General features: G+C 37.2%; 1 protein-coding gene across 2 annotated transcripts in view; it reads right to left on the bottom strand.

Moving 5' to 3' along the window:
* The window catches only part of USP9X (ubiquitin specific peptidase 9 X-linked), a 96,785-nt gene that overhangs the window by 6,900 nt on the left and 68,003 nt on the right, over window positions 1-21,882 (bottom strand). The window contains exons 26-40 of one of the 2 annotated variants that reach the window (XM_063393033.1): window positions 19,602-19,768; window positions 16,234-16,342; window positions 15,504-15,650; window positions 15,239-15,385; window positions 14,117-14,324; window positions 11,586-11,806; window positions 11,003-11,193; window positions 10,410-10,583; window positions 8,733-8,874; window positions 7,807-8,557; window positions 7,171-7,294; window positions 5,731-5,956; window positions 4,512-4,641; window positions 2,728-2,913; window positions 838-1,058 (exon numbers count right to left, since the gene is read on the bottom strand). In XM_063393033.1, coding sequence (XP_063249103.1) covers window positions 838-1,058; window positions 2,728-2,913; window positions 4,512-4,641; window positions 5,731-5,956; window positions 7,171-7,294; window positions 7,807-8,557; window positions 8,733-8,874; window positions 10,410-10,583; window positions 11,003-11,193; window positions 11,586-11,806; window positions 14,117-14,324; window positions 15,239-15,385; window positions 15,504-15,650; window positions 16,234-16,342; window positions 19,602-19,768 — 3,144 coding nt within the window. Of the gene's footprint in view, window positions 1-837; window positions 1,059-2,727; window positions 2,914-4,511; window positions 4,642-5,730; window positions 5,957-7,170; window positions 7,295-7,806; window positions 8,558-8,732; window positions 8,875-10,409; window positions 10,584-11,002; window positions 11,194-11,585; window positions 11,807-14,101; window positions 14,325-15,238; window positions 15,386-15,503; window positions 15,651-16,233; window positions 16,343-19,601; window positions 19,769-21,882 lie in introns of both variants that reach the window. The other variant, XM_063393032.1, reaches the window with a different exon arrangement.

The raw sequence follows: 21,882 nt of genomic DNA, 5'->3' as shown, positions 1-21,882 counted from the left end.
AGACACAACATTTCTTCTCTAGAAAGTGTTGGTTGTGTCAGGAATTTTGTGGGTTGCAATTTTATTTTATTTGTTTTGTTTTTAAATAGAGTATGTTCTGTAAAGGGCAAAATGTTTCTTTATGATATTGCAACTTTTAGGCAATGTGTAAAAAGGTTGTCTTCACAGGTTGTCCTAAAGTGTAAAATACATGGCTAGCAAAATATCAATAAAGTGAATTTTTTATGCTTCTTCAAGTGTCAAACAAAGAGACACAGAAAAATGTGATGTTACATAAAAAAAAAAAGAAGTGCAAACATAAAGATGGGCTAACAGAAGTGAAGAATTTTGTTTGGTGTGGAAAAGTGTATCTGACCTTTCAGAGATTACAAGGGAAATATGAGACAGTATCAAAGATTCTTTGCTGAGTCTGAAGCCAAATATGTTCTGCAGAGTTGTAAAAAAATCTTACGAACATAATTGAAATAAATACAAGGGAGATCTTAGGCAATGATTCCAACTTCTCCTGTCATCTACCAATCTCATTTATGGATAATGACAGAAAGCTTTAGCAAATGCTCTTGAAATACACAAAGACCACCTTGATCTACTTTCCACCCTTAACACATCATTCCTGGCTTGTTAAAGGTTGATTGTTTCCCTAAATTCATAAAGCACTTCTCACAGTACTCCAACATGATGTACAGATCTACAACTCTAAATACTGACAAAGGATGCCATCTTGAGGAAAGTTTATTTATCAAGCACGTGTTCAGTATTTAATACAATATTCTTACATATAAATGCAGAATCATTCATATTTTTATTCCCATCTTTCTCCTACTGTTTTATTTTTACCTGCCAAAGTAGTTCACTGAGGACTGTGGAAGAGAACTGAGGATTCTCCCAACAGCAGAAACGAAGCAACTTGATGGTCTCTTCAGAGTTGCTGCAATCTTCAATAATTTTCTTTACATAACTAGTTCTCACAAACAGAATGTCTGCTACGTTCTGCTGAAGTGCCATTATAGGCTGAGATAAATTAGGATCACCATAAGGGTTGGCAAGTGGGGGATTACCTGGAACAAACAGTTATTACAGATTAAAAGGTGCTGAAGTACCTTCAGTGTAGACACTCCAAAATACAAACTGGTGTAACTCATCAAGAAACATGGATGGAGAAAAAACACAAACCCTCCCTTAACAGCTGACTTTCTTTGAAAAAAACCAGTACGAAATAACTAAGTTTTATGTTTGTGAAGCTTGACACTTGCTGTCTGAGAGAGCTATTTCTCCCTCTCTGATAAGATTATGCAGTGACAATCAAAGCAGAACAGCTGGAGATATGTTCACATGCAAGAGGAGAAATCACTGAGATTCCTCAGAGAAATCCTCTTGTGTCCTGCATTTATCTACTTCCCTGCTAGTGTAACACAGCCCAAGTCATATTTTAAGGACACAATGTCTGTTTACTTCACAAGACAATGCAAAAGTGTTCAGAGGAATATCTATGTTAGAACAGTCCCATCTGAATCTCTGCAGTGTAGAGAATAAATACACTTCTGTAATTAATGTATCTTATTTAGTCAGCTTTATTTTGTATAGTGGAAGAATGTTGATTTATTTCTGATGCTTCTAAATTTAGCAATGTTTTATTATTGTTTGAAGATGCCCAGAAGACTAGAGTGAACTTTTCTAGGTTCATAAGCTGAAGCAAAAAATAACTTTATTATGCAAATAGTAATCATAATTAGTAGTCAAAGTAAAGTTCATATACATAATTTTTTAGTACAATATTATGAATATAGTGAAAATAAAAGTATTTTTCACAGGTAGAGTATCTTTTCAGTTTAAGCTTCAAGTAATGCATTGAAAAAAACCTCAATCAAAATTGCCACATGATTCTGAAGCTTATTACAGCACAGTAAAATTTTCAGTTCATTACTCTCACTATAGCACAGTGTAGCCTATTGACTTTATAGCCTGACACATCAAGCTGTAATCAGTTTGCCATTAAAGAGCTTCTCTACAGATTTCTAATTAGGTTTTCTAAAATACGCTTAGCAGAACGTGTACGGATACAGGCTATAAAGTCCACATGGCCCAATATCCTGTCATCATTTCTCAAAAATAACTGCACTCTATTCAGCTACTGGAAATGTTCATGATTTACACTGTGGTTGATGAATTTCTAGCTGAGTCTTTATCTTTTATAAATTGAAGCACTGACTTCTGTTTGCTGTTTTGAGTGTGAACGAGCACCAAATCATATTCAAAAACAATGCAACATCTCTTCAGTGGTAAGCACTATCAGTTATCTCAAAACCTGCTGTGGTGCTTTTGCTGTACAGATTGTTGCTGTAGTCTCTTCTTTTATTGTCTACTCAGGATAAGAACATCTTTGGACAACTCTTACAATGGGCTTCAACTGTTGGAAAAGCATTACTATTTTGTAATGAACAGCTTCCTTTACTTTATTTTACTAATTATTTCCCTGTATTTTGAAGGAATAAGCCAAGCCAAGCAGCATAAAATAACAGAACAGATTTCCATCTTGGTCTTTTTAGTCTAACAAATCAGTTTTGCTTATGACAAACATATTTGTTTCTTTAAATGAAAGCAGCTGCTACACATAAAAGGAAAACATTTTTCCAGCTGATTCACTTTATAAATAATATCTAAACATGCACAGCAAGCCATTTACTGACGGAGTCAATGGATCTGAAGTGAATTTAGAAGTGACTGTACCATTGATAGAGGACTGCATCCGCGAGGAGACGTTGCAGCAGCGGATCAGCTGCGACACCACGGTGTACAGCTTCCCCAGCTCGGCGTACTGGTACTTAATGGGAGGGCCTGGACCCTCGTCCAGGGCCACCAGCATGAAGGTTGCAGGAACATTTAGTTTCAGAAGTTGTGTCTTCTCTGCTACACCTTTATGGGGCAGGGAGGGAAAAAAAAAATCTTGTTTCTGGCACTGAAAATATTTTTACATTTTTTTTAGAATAAAAATAACAAGAGTTTACATGACTTGCAACTTTTTAGTTGTTGGGTTCTATAAAACACTCATTTACACCTTCTAGGGAAAAATAATCAAATCAGTAAAGATGCACAAGAAAATGATATACAGCTGAAAAATCACACTGAAGTAGAGCTGTAAATTACTAATTTCTTCACAGTGCTCATTAGCACTTAAGCAATGCACAAGTAGCATATGTGTAAATAGCAAAGCCTCAGAGAAGTCTTTTGAACAATAAATGAATCCTTTTATTGTGAGGCCCAGGAGGATAGGAAAAAAAATCCCCCACAGTGTATTCTGTTATTTTTCTATCATGTCCTAGATACATCAATCACAAACTTAAGACATTTCTAACTGTGCCACACAATGTAATAAATGTAAATTAAATGACAAAATAAATAAGAAAACCTCCAAAACCCCAACCAAAAAATCCCAACCTACATCTGGTTTTACTGCAAGGATACCTTGCACACACTACACAAGTACTCACCAGAAAATTCACTACAGTCCTTCTTGCATTCTGTTTCTTATTTTGCTTAAAAGTAATGGTTTTCCATACATTTCCAAGTTTTTTTTTATTTTGAAACACAACTGGACCTTACCATCCATCTTTCTGATAAGGAGAAGTGTAAGTGCTTTTTTTAAGGCATTTTTTCTGATTATGCTAGATAGTTTTGTAGTTGCATCCTCTGTAGAACTGACCTCTAACTTGCTTTAATGTGAACAATCTACTATTTGATTTCTCAAAATGTCAGACAATTTAAGCTTTTTCAAAGAATGCAGGAATGATGTTATTGTGTGTTTTGCTGAATGAACTCCACATCCATATAGAAGCCTTCAGGTAACAGTAGTAAGACAAGGACAATTGCTTATTGTATTAGTATTTCCAGGCTTATCTCTGCAGGGTAGATTGTGATAACCATCAGACCCACAAATAAAATTATATTTTCCTGTCTGGCCTCTGAGTGCTCTCCTACTCAGAGGCCTAAAATGCACTGACTATGAAAAGCTAGTGAAGAAGAAAAGAGAAGGTGGAGCAGAAGAATTGCATCTCTATTCTCTTCCATGACACTAATTCTACTCTGGAGTCATGATAGAAGCCTGCCAGAGAAAGAACGCTTTGGTAGGCAAAGTACATGAAAGCAATAGACATTACAGGTGTAATTAAATTAACACAATTGTCTAGATTAATTTGAGACATAGGAAATTAAATTCCTTTAAAATTGTCTACCTCCTGCATGAGCTGATAAACAGCAATGGTCAAGTATTTTATAAAATTTCACCCCCACCCTCTCTCAGCAGGACACAGTTTTACTGCTCATGTTTATATTCCATGGATGATAGGGTGACAAGCCCCAAACTCCAAAGAGGAGGAACACAGGGAGCATTTTTATGACATATAACAATCTGCCTAAGGATGGAAAACTGGATCCTCCTGCTGTTATCTCTGTAACTGGATCATCAATAAAGGCCCAGTTTATTACAGTGCCATCAGTAAAAGCAGTTTGCTTACCTAGGTTGGCATACATCACAAACAGATTGAAATACTGCTGCAGGTGGCGCCCGTGTTCGGATACTTCCCTTCTTAGAAGATTCAGTACCGCCCTCAGTAAGTGATCACTTAAACTTAAGTTATCGTAAGCCTACAGAAAGAAACAAGTTCTACTGTTAGTGGCTGAATCTATCACATCTTGATTTAGTTTCTACTTTTTACTATGACAGAAAACAGAACTGGTTAAAAGGTGTGGGATTTATACAAGCTTGGAAGTGCCAGCAGCAGGTCAGTCTTGTGTGTCTCACACAGAGAAAAAGACACAGACACACAGAAAGGAATACACTCAATACTGTGTAAGTCCAAGAAATTACACAGCTATAGAAACTTTTAACTGGGTTTTTTTCCAATAGCAGATAGGCCTAAATACTCAAGAAACACACATGCAATTCCATTGTTTACTTTGTAGACTAAGACAACCAAATCACCTCTACAGGCATAGCTCAAATACCTCGCAAGACAGAACACTTCCTAAGCCTATGGAGCTTTAACTTAATTCTTAAATTCTTTTGCTGGACACAGTAGTGAAAACATTCTGAGAAGCTAAGTGGGACCACCATGTAAGCAAAAAGAGACATTAAAACATGACAAAGGCTCAGAAAGGTTGATCTTTTTAAACACTGTTATCACAAGTATCACAATAAGATGCAGGCTTTCTTGTTGTTGTTTGTCAATTCTAGGTGTGTAAAAACAGGCAATTCACTGTCTACTCCTACAATAAGTTACAAATTTTGACAATTTCACTGTTGCAAGATAGATGGAATTCAAACATAGGGAACTCCTGCAGGTTTTCAGGTTAGAGGGTTTGTTTGTTTGTGGGGGTTTGTTTGTTTTACAGTTCTAAATAAACACAAAGGGTTCACTTCCCTAGACACACTAAAATAGCCACTGCTTTTTTTTTTTTTGCAGATTTCACACTCCTAGCTTAAAGCTCTCACTGAGCCTTCACAGAGATTTACAAATGAGGGGAAATGGAACCCTCTGACAGCAGCTCTCTAAGTGGCTGAGTTACATCCTGTTTTGTAGTGCAAAATGGGCTGTACAGCTTTCCAGCCAACACCGATGCACCTGCTCCAGAGTTCACTTTATTAAATTTTATCATTAATTCACATTTTATTAAATGCTTATAATGAAGAAATAAGAGTAAATTTCAAAGACTTTTCATTAGAAAATTAAATACCTGACTGGAAGGTCCAGGAGAGGCAAAAGGTGATTGACATGGTCCGTCTTGCAACGAAAAATGTGCAATAAATACTATAAGTTTTGCAAATGCCCCCCTCACTTCTGCACTGGGGCACTCCAGGAGATACTCGGAGAAGCGGTTTGAAACATTAAAAAGGACGTTGTGTGCAAACCAGAAGCGAACATTCTTGCTGTGACGGAGCAGGATGCACAGGGCATCATACCTAGAACAGGACACGACACAGTTTTGACCAAAAGCAGACATTAGTGAATTCTGGCAGACGTGTTCTTTTGCAGAGTTTGAAGCAAATATGTGTTAAAGGTGATCCCCAAACATTTTTGTTCACAAAATTATTCTAATCAGATAATTTGTAGTTCTTATAGTGATACTCTTAAGTATCAGAAATGGAAGATATTCCTTCAATTAAAAGCCTAACCCTTAACTATAGCATTTTACTTCTATCACCTATAAGAATTAAGACAGCATTACACCCCCAACTACTCCTCCAAGCAGGTCCTATTTTGGCAGCCACCATTCTCTCTGTACTGGGACTGGTGGAGAGGGTGAGCAGCAGATAACACAGGTGGGTTTCATAAGCTGTGTATACAACACATAACGAAATATGTAACCTAAAAGAATATATAGTCTCATTTAGAGATCTTAAAAAAACCCACAAAATGAAAAAGGGATCCCCAAAGACTAAAATATCTGTTTCAGAGAGGGCCCTGCATTACTCTGTCCTTCAGCAGCAATATTTGAACTATTCTTAATCTCTTCAGTTAAAAGGAGTAACTTAAGCTGCTCTGGAAGCTGCTGCTGGGGGTATGAATTTGTCATTATTACACAACTGCTTACTAGTAGCTAGTAAGTGAACTACCAGCCATGAATACCAGATTTTCTCTCCAATTTGACCAGTAGTAACCCACACTCCTCTCCCCAGCAGAGAATAACCCAGCCAAAGGACTAAATGTACACACTGGGACTGTCACAGTGTGCATTTGAATTACAGGCCCCATAGCAATGTACATAAAGTACTCTGCCAACACTGTCTCAGAGACTATATACATGTTTCACAAACAGAATTCAAATATAAGCTGCAACAATGGCTTGTAAAGAGCTTTGTTTAAAACTACTAAAACAATGTAAAAGTCATTCTGAACTTGTCAGAAAACATAACCTGTTAGTTCTGTGCTAGTGACAGCTTCCATTCTTTTATTCTTTTTAAAAGACAGACAAAAAGGTAGAGTTAAGCTCTGTATGAAAATGTAATTTGAAGCAGTTCACATCAGCAGGAGATTATAAGGCTCAAATTCCTCCCAGTATTTTCTATTCAAATTTTCCCCCCTTTTCATGTGCACCTTCACCATGTTCATAAATGGGATCTTTTAACAGACAGCAAGCTTCCCAAATTTCAATTGTGGTTAAAAGACAAAGTACCAATCACTAGCAGGGCCACGGACTATTTTCTTTGTATGAAATCCTGTGGTGAAGAGAAATCTAGCAGCAAGCTGAATACTAATCATAGTTATTTCTTCTGCTTCAGGCAACAGATGATCTTGTCCTAAAGAAAAATCAGAATACTCATATGTAGACAAAGTAAAAACAATTTGCAATAATTTAACTGATTTCAGATTACTGTTTTGCCCGACATGGTGTTCCAATTTTAGAAGAAAGTTGATCAAAACAGCCTCTAGCTTCTATAATGTATCATTTGAAAATATAAGCTTTAATACAGGTACCTGGAGGCTAACATATGTCTTACAAATTCAACATCTCACCTTTGAGAACTGTTCTCAACAAAAGAGCCCTCAAACTTGAGTATTTTAACTTGATTTAGTACAGCAACTGAGTAATAGCTGATAGTTTATCAAAGTATCTTTTGCTAAATATTCTGACAAATTATCACTGATGACACCTCAACAAGAGGTGTTCAACTGCAGAAATCCAGAAGGACTGAAGCGTATTCAAAGCAGGACACACCAAATTTTCACTGGCTAGATAAATCCTTGGTCACACAAACCAAAACTCTTCTTGCAAGAAATGAATCCATAATTATCACACTGCCATACTAACCTGGAGGAGGGTTTAGGTAGACACTATTACAAGTAAGCAACTTCTTTATGAACTGAAAATATTCCAGGCTGTACTGCATCCGATTGTGCATGAACTGCACATTCTGCTTCCGCACGCTTCGCTCGATGGCTGAGGGCATTTTAATCTGGTGGGGTTTAGTGGTGATGGTGATTTCTGAAATATATTTTATTAGTTCATTGTCTTTGTCTATCGTGTCCATGCGTTCATAAAAAAGAATGTAAGCATTCCACCACCTCTTCTGGCGCCTGTAGGACATTCGCTTCATCATGTGATCAAACACTTCACCCATGTACTCTCCCCCAAAACACTGATTTTTCATCTCTTCGTCGTCATCCATTTTACACTCTGTCACGTCTCCATCATCGAATTTGTACCACCGGTTCTTCTCCCCATCTCCCCCATTCCTCTGGATGATGTAAGAGTAGTAATGTCCGCCGCTGGCCTGGCCGCTGTGCACCAGCACACCCACCAGTCTGTATTTGGTGCTCCCAGAGTGTTCATTTTCCGACTGCTCGTTTTGTATTATCTGATTTTCAGGATTCACGTCATCCCCTTCCAATTTTGCTACACCTGCCACTGTGTAAGGCTCCATGTCCAGTTCTCGTGGAAATTCAAAATAATCATTGAATTTGATTGCACATTCCCTTTCCCAGTCATAATCAAATCGTTTCAACTGGATTGCAAGAACTGGAGGCAACTTCTTAATCAACAAGCGTTTCACTGTATCCACCTAAAAAAGGACATGGACAGTTACCAGCTCTCAAATTTCCATTCATATACTCTCACCAAATACCAAACTGAGTAATGAAAGCATGATTTTTCTCCCCAAACATGAATTAAGACTGAACTTAGTACAGCTGTAACATCACAGTAGTACACAAATTTAATATATAAGGAATCATTACCTTTTTGTTGCATTTTTCACAATGATAGGCATTTGCACCTTCCAATAAATCTCCTTTGACGTACTGTTCCAAAGAATCAAGAAGGTTTTGGTGATTCCTTATATCTACATTCAGAGTTGTGAAGGATTCCTCACACTCGTACCTAGCAATGAACAGGTAAATGTATGAGGGAGGTGGGAATGTGTTTAACTTTTTATGTTTTACACGTGCTACAGTGTGTAAGCAGTAAAAGAACTAAACTCTTTTATACTGCAGTTTTCCTACAGTTACATTACAGTATCTACACAATATATTTTTATGGTCAGGAATTAGACTGATAAACACAAACCTGTATCACACCTAAAGACAACAGTTCGAAACACATGCCAAATCAGCAAAAAACCAAAGAAAAAGCCTTTTCATTTTCTGTCTTAAAACTCCTGAATCACCATCTCTATAAAATCTCTTTCAATTTTTATGACTGGCTTTGACACAGTGTTCTAAATATAATCTACACACAAATCTCTAGCAATAAACCAGCCATGCTTGAGAGACAACCAGTTGATACATCCTGGAAACAACTTTTTGTTTTTTAAGATAAAGAACTGATGAATAAATTTAAAAAGCTGCATCTATTCAAGTGTAACCCTGAAGGGCTTGTTTTCCTGATATGCAATCAAGCATTCAAAGGCTTGAATAAATAAATATTTAGAAACACTTCAACCAACAGCAATTTTCATTCATCCAATAAATAACTTACAAAAATAGAAAGGCTGTTAATTTGCCCTACACAAATCCACAGTTTAGTTACCATCAGTTTTCTCCTCCCTAAACTACAATCAAATTACTATTAATTTTCATTAATAAGTAACATTATGCAAATCCAGTAGAGTTCCAAATCCACAGAAAATACTTCAGGATAGCACATAATATCAGGAATGAATGGTAACTCACACTGCTTCTGGTCTGGATCTGCCATTTAATTACTCATTGCATACAAAGTAAAATCAGTGCTACCATTTTACCTTGCAGTATTTCAACTCACTTCTAGTCACTCATTGTAACCATGAAACCCAAGATGTTCACTTAACAAATCTTCTTATTCATACATTAGGTCAATGGAAGTTGAAAGATTACCAAAATAAAATCCATTTGTTTAGTTTTTTCCAGTATTTTAATTGCTAACTGAAGGCTAAAGGAAAGCCTTCAAAATAAAGAGAATTTGCAGAAGCCTTAAGAAAAAGATGAATTTTCTACACTTGTCCTTAATTACAGGTTACATGGTGAGTATGAACAGTTTCACTCATTGGAACTGAAGATTCCTACTTGGCTCAGTTCTAAACACACTTTATGAAAAACCAACGACAGCAAAAATTGTTGGCCAGGTACTAAAATTTTCTTCATTGCATTTGCTCCCTACAATTGTTTTCACTTTTAACATGAAAAAGCATAAACTTTTCCTCCCTTTATCAATACACGATGCTTCACATACAATCTGTGAAGTAAAAGCAATAATGATTAAGTACTTCAAGGTACTTGCAGACAAATGAAAGTTCAACTGTAGGAAAAATGAGGCAGCAAAATCTATAGGCTTAAAAAACCCATACAAAAAGTCCACTCTTCACTCAAATTACTTTTGTAAGGATACAAACATGGATTGTTTTTCTATAAAAAAAGATTAAAATCTTCGACACTTACCGATGTGGGCATCCTTGACAAATCTTCTGATCAGCAAAGGACCCTCCTAAAACTTTACTTAACATTGCTGGGTGGCCCAAAGCTTTTAAAGCTTCATCTAAACTGTCCACCAATGAATTAAAAAATTCTAACGCATCGTGCTGTTCACGTAGATTTACAGGTTCACCCCAGAGTCTGAAAATAAAAGCACATTTTGTCAAATATTTTTTGTTTTGTTTGCCAACAATTTCTTTTTGAAAAAATTATTATTCAAGCTCCTAACCCCTCCTCCTTAAAGAGCCAAACTACTGTTTTTGATGTACTATACAACTGTTGTTCTGTCCCTGACACTTTCTGGTAAGTAAAAACAAGCTCTTGGGTATAACTTCATAATTAATTTAAAGTCTCACTATCAAAAACTACTAAAATTCGAAAGAACCACTCTGCTGTAAACTTTAGTTTACTAACAAACTTCTACAGAAAGGTGAAAAGGCAGATAAAGCTGCACAACTTCTTCTAATTTACACTTTACATCATTGCCATTCTACTATGATTAGTTTTTTTGCATTTCAATGATCCAGTGAACAAACATCAATACTCAATTTTCTACTTACCTAAACTGTTTCCAAAACCCTCTTGGTACATAGTACTGTAGCCTGGAGGCTGCTAAATGGCCAAAAATGACTTGGAGATGCCTCAAAACTCCAATATTGTACTCTTTTCTATCTTCAGTTTTGCTCAGTGCTGGTTTGTCTTCATACTGATGTGGATAACCAAACACATCATCTCGTGGGTCAACATTGCTCTGAAAAGCAGAACATTTGTGCAATTCACTTTCATATGTAGCTGTCTCGTAGTTAGTTTTACCCCTTGTTTAATTTGACAATCCAAGGTGTTTCATACTCAGCTGAAAACCCAAATACTGTCTTTGTTTGCATTAACAAAGTTGTGGTGGCAGAAATAAGGTGCAGTGCTTTCCAGCAGAAATGCTTGAGGAGGAATTCTGCAAACCCTGTCATTTGGATCTTCTGAAGTCCCCCTCTGGCAGTGAAATCAAATATGAAATATTATCCTATTTTCCCCACAGATATCAGTGGAAATCAAAGGGATTGATTACTAACTGAAATTTATTATAACGTTTTCATTAAAAAAAAATTACAATTTAAAGATTAGGTAATTTTATATAATTAAATTTACCTCGTTGTCCTGCTTTTCATCCCCAGACATGTCATCATCTACATCACTGCCTGTGCCTTCAATTGCAAGAATCCCATTCCTGATGGCTGGAATCATGTACAGCTGCTGAATGACAGAATTCATGTAACAAGTGGCACCAGCATTTTTCAGTCCCACAAATCCCTTTGGTGGCCGAGGCCCAACAGGTGGCAGATATTCCCATTCTGTGAGAGCTTCACAAGCTAAGAGAGAACAGCACAACGTGGTCAGGGAACTGTTTCGTTATAAAATAAAAGAGGACATCAATGCAGTACAAAGGGCAGTTGCATAAAATCATTATTAGTCTGTATTGCAATTTAATAAAAAACAATGTTCCATCAGAAGACTTCAATTGCTAAAATTAACACAACTTTTATGAAGGGCAGTTCTATCTGTAATCTTAACATTGTAACATTATCTTCTACTGCATAACTAAAGAGGCAGCCAGGTAAAAATTTAGTCAATTCATAAATGAAACAGAAGCCTTTCTTCAATACCAGCAAGTTTCTTAGCTGAAGAATTTAGCTGAATATAGAATATATAATCAATTTATAAGCCTTTCAAAAATTATAATACTCTCAAAAAATTACAATCCTTAAAAAAACTATAGTATTTCACTTCAGCCTCATTTTTTCTTGCCAGGATGCGAAACAGTTTTAGCAAATGCTATCTATATAACTTGATATATATATTTTCCTCCTGAGTCTTCTCTCCCAGGGCCCTCACATCTCTTCAAGTACATTTATGATTACCTAAGCTAACCTGTTTTTCTGTAGTTTTAACACAGAAAGATCTGATATAAGAGAGCATAAATATTTACTTATATGCAGATTTGGTATATGAATCTCAGAGCATGCACAGTTCATACATGTGTTCTCTCTTCTGACACATCACAGAGATCCAGTGTTCTATGGTGCTTATCAAACACTTGAATGGAAAGGAATGCCATGAAATCCACCTAATTGTGAGGTGATAAGAAATACACTACTTCCCAATAAAAAAGGGTGAAGAAAGAAGGATGAGGCAGAGGGGAAAACCATAAAGCTGCCATTTTAATTTATTAATCTGAGAGGGAACTGAACAGGAAGAGACTGAAAAACTTCAAGTGATTCACTGATAGCACCATTCAAGCAAGTAGCACTGCCACCTCTGAGAGGTAGTGGACAATTTTCAGTTTTGGATACTCTTTTTAGCTGCTTATGGTTTTGTTAAACTCAGTGAGTTTAAACATTCTGTTATATCACACAATGGTTTGGGTTGGAAGAACCTTTAAAGGTCATCTAGTCCAACTCCCTGCCATGAGCCAGGGTATCTTCCACTAGACCAGATTGCTCAGGGCCCCATCCAATCTGGCCTGGAACACTTGCAGGGAGGAGGTATCCACAGCTGGACAACCTGTTCCAGTGTCTCAGCATTCTCATAGTGAAGAATTTCTTCCTTGTGTCCAATCTAAATCTACTCTCAGTTTAAAATCGTTGCCTCTTGTCCTGTAATTACAGGCCCTGGTACAAAACCTTTTCTCCATCTTTCCTATAAGCCACATTCAAGTACTGAAGGTCACAATAAGGTACCCCTGGAGGCTTCCCTTCTCCAGGCTGAACAATCCCAACTCTCCCAGCCTTTCTCACCATGTGAGCTTGGGTTTCCTTGGTTTGATGGTGTTTGGATTTTGTTTGGTGGTTGTTGTTTTTTTTTCCCTTCCCCTGTTGATATTGCAGCAGAATGGTTTCAGTGTCCCTTTAGGGCTGGAGAAAATATGCTGCTGCTCAATCATTTTTAAGAAATGCTTTTTTATGACAACAATAATCTGTCCTAAAAACAAGCCTTTTGCCATCCTTGTGAAAATCAGCTCAAGTTTCACTTGACTACTGGCTTTTGAAGTTTGCAAGTTTTTGAATGGGCTGCAATCACTACAATCTTTCTCCAGTGAGAGGGAGGAAGTTCTTTCAGTGCAAAGTTGTGCTGAGACAGGGCCAAAATGGAGCCTGAAAAAGGACTATGGCAAGCAGAGAATGAGTTCAGAACTGAGAAGCAGGACAGAGGACCTGTGTCTGTGTGTGGACAATGATGACAAATCAGGTGAGCAACCAAGAGACTGGCTCTGAAACTAAGCTGAAGGTACCTGGTGAGGCTCTGGGTTTGGTTAGCAAGAGCCTGAAATGAGGAGACAGAAGTAAAAGATACAGACAGAAAGAGATTCCTGAGAGCTGGTATGGACAAAGGGAACAATCAGAGATCGGGACAGGAAGGGTCAAGCTCTCCAAGTGACTGGGGCTGGAATTTGGATGCAACCATAGAATGCAAGTCAGTACATTTACTGCATGAAGGAAAACAAATAAAGGTTATGCTGCCAAACTAATTTTGCAACACTAAAAGTAGCCACAAACAAACTACGAACTAAAAACCTCAGCATTTGGTTCAGCAGATAATATAAACAAAACCTACACAAGATATAGACATTAAAGAGTAGAAAATAGATAATTAAAAGTATTACATACTAGTGATTGCTGTACCTATGTAATACATTTCAGTCAAGGTGTCTACTATCTGTTTGAGATTTCGCACACATCCAACTGCGAGTGCAACGAGAAGCTCAAAGCCAGCATTAATAGTGGCTGGTGAGCTGCACACTGGTATGGCCTGCTCAGCAGGCAATTCTCCATTTCTCATGTATTGTAGATAAACATTGGATGCTGGGAAGATGAAATCATCTATCAACTCCTGGAAAAAAAAAGACAATAAATCACCTGTTAAAATGGGAATTATTTCATAAGAGAGTAAAGGTTATTACATAAATGAATGTCTGAGAACCAGAGGGGTACTTCAAAAACAAAAACAAACAAACAAACAAACAAACAAACAACCCCAAACAAAACCAAAAAACCACAAACAACCCCCCAAAAAACCCCCTCAAAAAACCCACAAAAAATCCCCAAAAAACCCAAAAAAACCCCAAAACCAATCAAGAGTAAAAATTGAGACCAACACCATAATGAGCTTTTAAATTTAGAGCAGAACTCCATTCTGAAGTGATTCCCTGCAAACCCACCTCCCCACTGAAAGTTAAAAATAAATTGGTACTGTTCTTGATTGGTAAAAAAATTTCTTTTGCAAAACCAGTATTGTCTACAAAGCTCTTTATCAATTAGTGCTGAAAAACCAACACTCCTGCTCTACAATATGAGAAGTACAAAGAAAACATGTCTGATTAAAGAGATGCTCAGATGTGATGCATTTGTTCAAACCTGCCCTAAGCATTAATAGCACTAATTAAGAACATGTGCAGGAAAGCCATTACAGGGGTAATGAAGGAAAGCAGTTCTGTACAGGACCTATCCTGTATTTACCTCACTGTCTTTGTGTGATATTTGTCAAGTACTGGAATACACTAAGAATGAGAATGTTAAATACACTTTATAAATGCAATATGCAGTTTTAAAAATTATTTTTAAAGAAAACATTAAACTTCAATCAAAAGCATTTTTATGGATACAGACCACAAGATGTGAAGCTTTTTTATAGGTAAAAACAAACAACAAAAAACCCCCAAAAATCCATTTCCCACCCCCCCAAACCCCTAAAACCTTACAAAGACAAAACAAATCCCCTCCAGAGGTCAAGAAACTTGAACTTACTTTAATGAGATTAGCACCTCCTTTTTCACAACCAATATGGTATTTCTTCTCAGGTGTCTGGAATGCTAACAGCTCTTTTGTTACTCCAAGGTGACCCTCTAAGATCGTTTCTTCAACACCTGTTTCCCCTGTTCTTTTTACTTCATCCTGCCATTTAAGAGAAAGTTACAGCACTCCAAATACCAAACGTTAAGTGCAGACCTGCAGTTTACAACAAAAGCAGCAAAACCCTAATTATCAGGAATAAACTGATCCTGAAACTTACCCTGATTCTCTTAAGCCAGTCAATCTCATTATTGAGAAGAACTTCAGCATTGGGTACATTAATATTACTGTTGTAAGCATAGTTAAGAAGATGTCTTAAGAGGGTGAAGTAGTCTCCAGAATGCTTAGCTCTCTCTCTTGCAGTGCTCTGTGTAAACCAAAAGCAAATGAGAATTTATACATGCTTCTACTTACAGTGCAAAACCAATGTGTTTCTTCTAAATCTCACAGTAAACACAAAAGAAAACAAGTGTAAGGTAATTTTTAGCTTTTTAGAAGTTTTAGCTGCTAAGGAATGACTTCTCAACTATTTTAGCAGCAATTTCTATACCTGAATGGGAAAAAGAAAACCAAATCAAAACTTTTGGTCAAATGTTCAAGAGAGCCACGAGCATGGGGAGCTGAAAAGCCCTGGCAGGACCAGTAGGAGAAGTTACTAACTGTAGGTGTATCTCTAAACTGCTAATGATTTTTACTTAAAGGTTAGCAATCACCAAAGATCAAATGCAGACATTAAAGTCTATTGTTTATGTTCTTATCAGAAAATGCAAGAGCCTCTTTTCTCTGATCTAGCTCAAATGGAAATCATCTGTGCTGCTTGCCTGTAGGTCAGAAGCAATCTATATTTTAGTGACTGTTATTAACAGCACTTTGTCTTTTCTTGCAGGTATTGTGTCCTATTACTTTTTATGGACACTCCCACACTGAAGCCTTTATCTCTGAAAACTTACCCCTAGAACAGTAAACAGCAGGGTAATGAAGAAAAGGAGAGGTCTCTGTCCCATGCAACACCTGGTAGCCATTAAAAAGAATTGCTCCTGTGCCATCTGACGAACGGTTCTAGAAATAATTGAATAGAAACATTAAATTCAATCTCCCTATCCAAACAGGACATTATTAAATTTGTGTTTATCTGCTAAATGCCATTTTCTAAAACTGAATATAATGTAAGAAAAGGAATAGTTTAATTATTCACTACCCACCATATTATTTCTCCTTGCAGTGAAATTTCAGCTGCATGAATTACATTACAAAACCTGTTCCACAAATCAAATATTTAAAGATAAAAGAAATGTAGAAACACCTAACCTTTGCAACTGACAGCAAATACTCATAACACAACAATTTGCAATCGTAAATAATTTTTTTTCTAATCAAGCATCAGTTGTACCTGATAAGACAAACCAGAACTACTCCAATAAAACAGTTTTTATGTGTCACTGCAGCAGTTTGCTGAGTATCTTTGAAGTGATCAAAATTTGTCATTAGTAAGATGTGAGAGATGATGACCCTCCTGAAAATTCAAGTGGCTATAATTAAAGGGAATTTTACACCTCAGAACCTAATCTAATCACTAGAGCAATGCAGGAATAGATAAGCTTCAATATAAAATACAAAAAACAATTAAGGCAAACCCTTTTCTTTCAAGTTGTAGGATTAATTGTCTGAGCAGCATACCTTGTAAAAACTGTTAGGAATAACTCTTTTTATGTGGGAAGAGACCACAAATGAATGCTGAATGAATGATTCCATGAAAGTATCTCAACATACGAAAAACTGAGTTTTGCAGTGTCTGCTTGGTGTGCCTGTCCTTGTTTTGTGCCCATGGAGTCAGGCTGGAAAGCACACCAAAGAATCCTATTCCCTTCAGAGCTTTTTCATGTGTGGTTAACTGGGATTTCAAAGCCACGCAGGGATGACCTTGAGGTCAGAGCTAAGATGCCCCTGGCTGAGCACCCATCTCTGCTACCATGCACAAAGCAAAGTGCACAAGAAGAAGGAATCATGAAGTTACACTTCTCCAGAATGTTCTCTCAGCTTTTTAACAATCTGTGGTTCAAGAAGACTACCAAGAGCAGTATTTCATAGCCCTCACTGGACAAGTTCATGAAAGAACCCCTCAAACCATTTCCAAACTGAAGGTTTGCACTGCTGAAATGTTACACTTGAGAAGCTCTTATACAAAGAAACACAGCTCTTCATTTGTTCTCTCTTTGCTACTTCTGATTTTAAGGGTCTCTGTAGCATTCTCCTCCCACCATTCATCTCTCCTCCAGTATGAAGTGCCCCCAGCTATTCAGCTGTTCCTCAGATGGAAGTCACTGCAGAGCTTTCATCTTCCTTGTCACACTTCCCTGATCTTTGCAAGTTCTCCTACTCCGCTCTGAGTTGCAGCAGACTGTGGGCTGGGGCTGGTTTGTTTTGTTCTTAACAATAATTGACATTTGATGGGGTCTGATTGCTGAGCTGACGTTTTTGTAGAACATCTCACTAAGATATTTTAAGACACAACCCTTCAACTGCTTGAGACACATCACATGGACTCTCACTTCTCAGCTCTGTGCACTTGAAGGCAGAGCAAAATAGATAAAGGTGGTATCTTCCTACAGTGAGAAATGTGACCAGCGTGACACGCCTCACACTGATGTTTCTGAGGAGTCTGAAGTGTTTGAACACAAGTATTACACTTCTGTGAAGCTGTACCAATCTAAGAGCTCTTCAGGAATCATCAGAGGGATGCAGGTGCCTGAGCACAGGCATCTCGTGCTGTTTTAGACACAGGATGACAGTACAGGGCTGGCACATGGGACATGAGCTGCACAGTAAACTCACACTCAGCAGGAGGAACAGCTGGAGGTCAAGCACCTCCTGTAAGCCTGGCAGCCTGAGTCCTGCCCTAGTGAGAACTCCAGGACACAGGTTTCTGTTCAGTTAATACACGACAGTCTCTTCAGTGGGTGTGAGTGCCATTGCTTTACATCAGCACAAAGAATTTTTGTTTGGGCCACATACGTGTGGCCACCAAACACTTTGCAGAAATCAGCAGAATATTTCTGGGTTCTAGGATTATTCAGGACTATCTCCTCTTAACTCAGCCAGTCCTGCATTCAGAGGACACCCCTATGAAATCAATTATCCTGGAGGGGAAGAACTGCTCCAGCATTTAGTATTAAACATTCTGCATCCTGTTTCTCAGTTTAGTGGCAGAATGGTCATGCTCTGAGGAAACAGAAGTCCCAATCTCAAACTCTAAAAATCAAACAACCCATCTGATCTTTTCTAGAAAGATCCTATTTGTGAGACCTGAACTTGGTCATCTTTGTCTTTTATGGTGCACCAAAAGTATTTTCTCACGTGCATATTTTTGCTCACATTGTTGTCTGACTGAGCATAGGAGATTAGAGAACAATAGTTGTGGAAGAATATTCAGAGTTCTGTCTGGTGCTTGCTAAACTTTCTCTGCACTGCAAACACTGATTTGTTTCCACATTAATTCAGAAGAGGAACTTTTTAACAGCTTAGTTCAACTTCATCTTCATTTACAAAGCAGTCTTCTGTTTGCACTCGTGTTTATGCTGTTCTATCTTGTAACAATGAACAGTTGCATCATTCTAAGTGAGATTATCATATTTATCACAACTTTTACAGTCATATGAGAGGAAAGAGCTCAGTGGTAGCTTCTTGTACTGACAGTATGAACTATTTTTCCATACAATGAGTCATACAAGCAAGCTTCAGTGAAACTGAAAATTCACCATCCTATACCACAGGCTGCAAACTAATAAAGATTGTGGTATTTCTGGTAACCCTCCACAGTTTCACCAACGTGTGAAAATGGTGTGCAAAGAGTTCACTGTAAAGAGATGCTCTGATGACACTATTGACCCTTTTGTTAGGGTAAATATTCCTAAACATGAGACTTTTCAACCTGTTTTATCTAGAAAGGTCAAAAACCCCAAACCACAAATTCTGCTCAAATTCTGACCCCATTCATCTGAGAGCATCATAATCTGACTCCTTTAAAACATACTGAAAGGCTTAAGACACTGCTACTTTTGGATCTCTGTCATTTCTCAATCAAAAGTTAGAATATTCATGAAACAACAGTATCTTAAAAAAAAAATTAACTCTTTAGTAACAGATCAAAGCACTGACAACCAAGTTTAACAACATATAACAACTTTCCACCTGGATGGTTTCTGAAAACACCCACCCCAGCACTTCACATCACAATTTCAGATGGGTTGAAGCCATTGCTCTGCATTTAGGCTTTATATTCATTTTGCACTGTGAAATAACAGATGTGATCAAAACTTACTTGCTGTGACAGTGCAATAGCAAATCAATAATAAATGTCTGCCATGCTTTCTCTTTACTGAGTGCATCCAGTGCCGTTGGGATCAAAGCAAAGCACAGGGTCATCACCTCCAGTGCTTCACAGCAAACTTGCTCATCTTCCATGTCTGGCTCATTTCCTGCATTTGTCTGTGAAAACAAACAAGAGTGCACGAAGTAGGAACAGAAAACAATCCCAAGAAACCCACCTGGCTCCAAGGTATATCACTGAACACAAACACAAAGCACAGCTTTGTACATAAGTGATTATCAGTGCAGGGTATTTTATGCACTCAGGTCACTGTGTCTCAGGGGTGACCTGAGAATTGTGCTTCTCACAGGATTCCAAGGGTGAACTTCTGGACACAGAGGTTCTGTAGGAAGCTTGTGGGCAACAGTTACCTCAGTACTGCTGGGCGGTTTTTCTTGGTTTGCATCTGGGGTTTTGTTTGTTTGGGATTTTGTTTTTCTTTATCACTCAAAACATGGAATTTAAAGCTTACTACTTAAACAGAGAAAGACTATATTGCTGTATAATTAATTCATCAGTTCAGTTTTACAAGGCTTTAACATTCACACCTTATTTGACCAAAAGTTTTTTAATACTGCAAGAATTTATAAATCACTTTGCCATTTTTCAGAAACATGAAAGAGCTGTTCAAGTTTTAAACATAGCTTCTGCGGTGATTTTTGACATAGAAAATAATATTACTGCTAGTTGGTGTATAGGTTACTTTATCTTAAACTAAACTTTTGAATTAATTGAGTTGATTCTGATACATTTTTTCAAAATAAATACTTTGAGAATAATGGCAAACTCTGTCCTCCATCTAGAAGTAATTATATTCAAGAAGTTCCAAAGAAACTGAATGTAAGCCAGTCTCAATATATCATTTATAAATCATGAGTGCAGGTTAGATACATTAACTAGAGGCATTAAATATTTGTTTTATATGTGGAAAGGTATCAAGATTAATTAGGCAGAAAGAAGGGTTTACAATGCAGAGGAGAGAACTAATTGTGAACAGGTCAAACTACGCCTCACTCTGGCAACAAACACTATTTTGTATAAGCACAGCAACTAAAAAATCAGAGGCAGTCACTGCACAGCAGCAGGAGAATGTGGCAGTTCTGACACAACTGGAGACCAGAGAGCAAACACAGAATGCCTTCAGCAAGTCCAGAACTGCACCTGCTCTGCACTGAAGCTCTGGTTAGAAAGTTATTTCTGCACACTGCAGGGACCCAGGAGAAAGGCAAAGAGCATTTTATACTCAATAAAGTACTTCTCTGCACTCAGGCATCCAGAGCTCAGGGGTCTGTACACTGTTATATTCCATCCTTATAAAGCCATCATAAAAACTACTTCCTATAATCTATAATCAGATACGATTCACTTAAACTGTGTCTTTTCTTTTGTGATACTCCTCTGTTTTTAGGATACTTTCCTCTCTTTTAATGTTATATTAATAAAGGGTACTTTATTTCCCCTTCTTATTACTCCTGCAATTCCTTCCTCTTTTGAATTTCCAATTTTTCCCTTCAATTTTTATCTCCCTTTTATATAGCAGAAACCAAATGCAGCTGCCATTTATTACAGATGTCCATATGTCAATAAGAATAAAAAGAAAAAAAAAATGAAAAACCCACAAAATCATGTGAAGGATGATCAATAATGCACAGCTTAAATTTCACCTCTTTTCAAACTTCCATTACCTCGAAGTATTTTTGCAGAACTTAATTGTACATTTTTCCCCCAGAAGAATGTTAAAAAAGCACCTTTAGATCTGTTTTCTTTTAGGTATACTTTCTCTAGTGCACTACTGCTCTTAAAGCAATCTATGTATAGATAGATGAGCTTATCTTGGTGTGCCTAGACTGCCACATGAACTAAACCATGTTTTATATGCAAGTATCAAGATGATATGCAAGTATCATCTAAACCCCCAATCTATTTCATTAAGTCATGCTCACAGCAATAGAGGCAGATGCCATTATAACCCTATGAAAGCTAATGGAGAGGTGTTGCATTTTGCTGAAGCAAATATTCTTCTTTCAATTGATTCTTTAAACACAACAGCAAATACACCAAAAATTAAGCCTTTCTACATATTCCTTTTTCTTTTACTCTCCAGCAAGTATTGGTGAGTACTAAACCTGACTTTACCAGACAAAAAAAAGATTTTTAAAAATCACTGTCCAAATCCATACTGTTATTTCCTGTAACTGTAAGCAACATTACTTAAACACAAGATGTGTGATAA

The sequence above is a fragment of the Prinia subflava genome, chromosome 3 (genome assembly GCF_021018805.1).
Source record: "Prinia subflava isolate CZ2003 ecotype Zambia chromosome 3, Cam_Psub_1.2, whole genome shotgun sequence".
NCBI classification, from domain to species: domain Eukaryota; kingdom Metazoa; phylum Chordata; class Aves; order Passeriformes; family Cisticolidae; genus Prinia; species Prinia subflava.
This window is presented reverse-complemented; position numbering and strand designations above follow the sequence as displayed.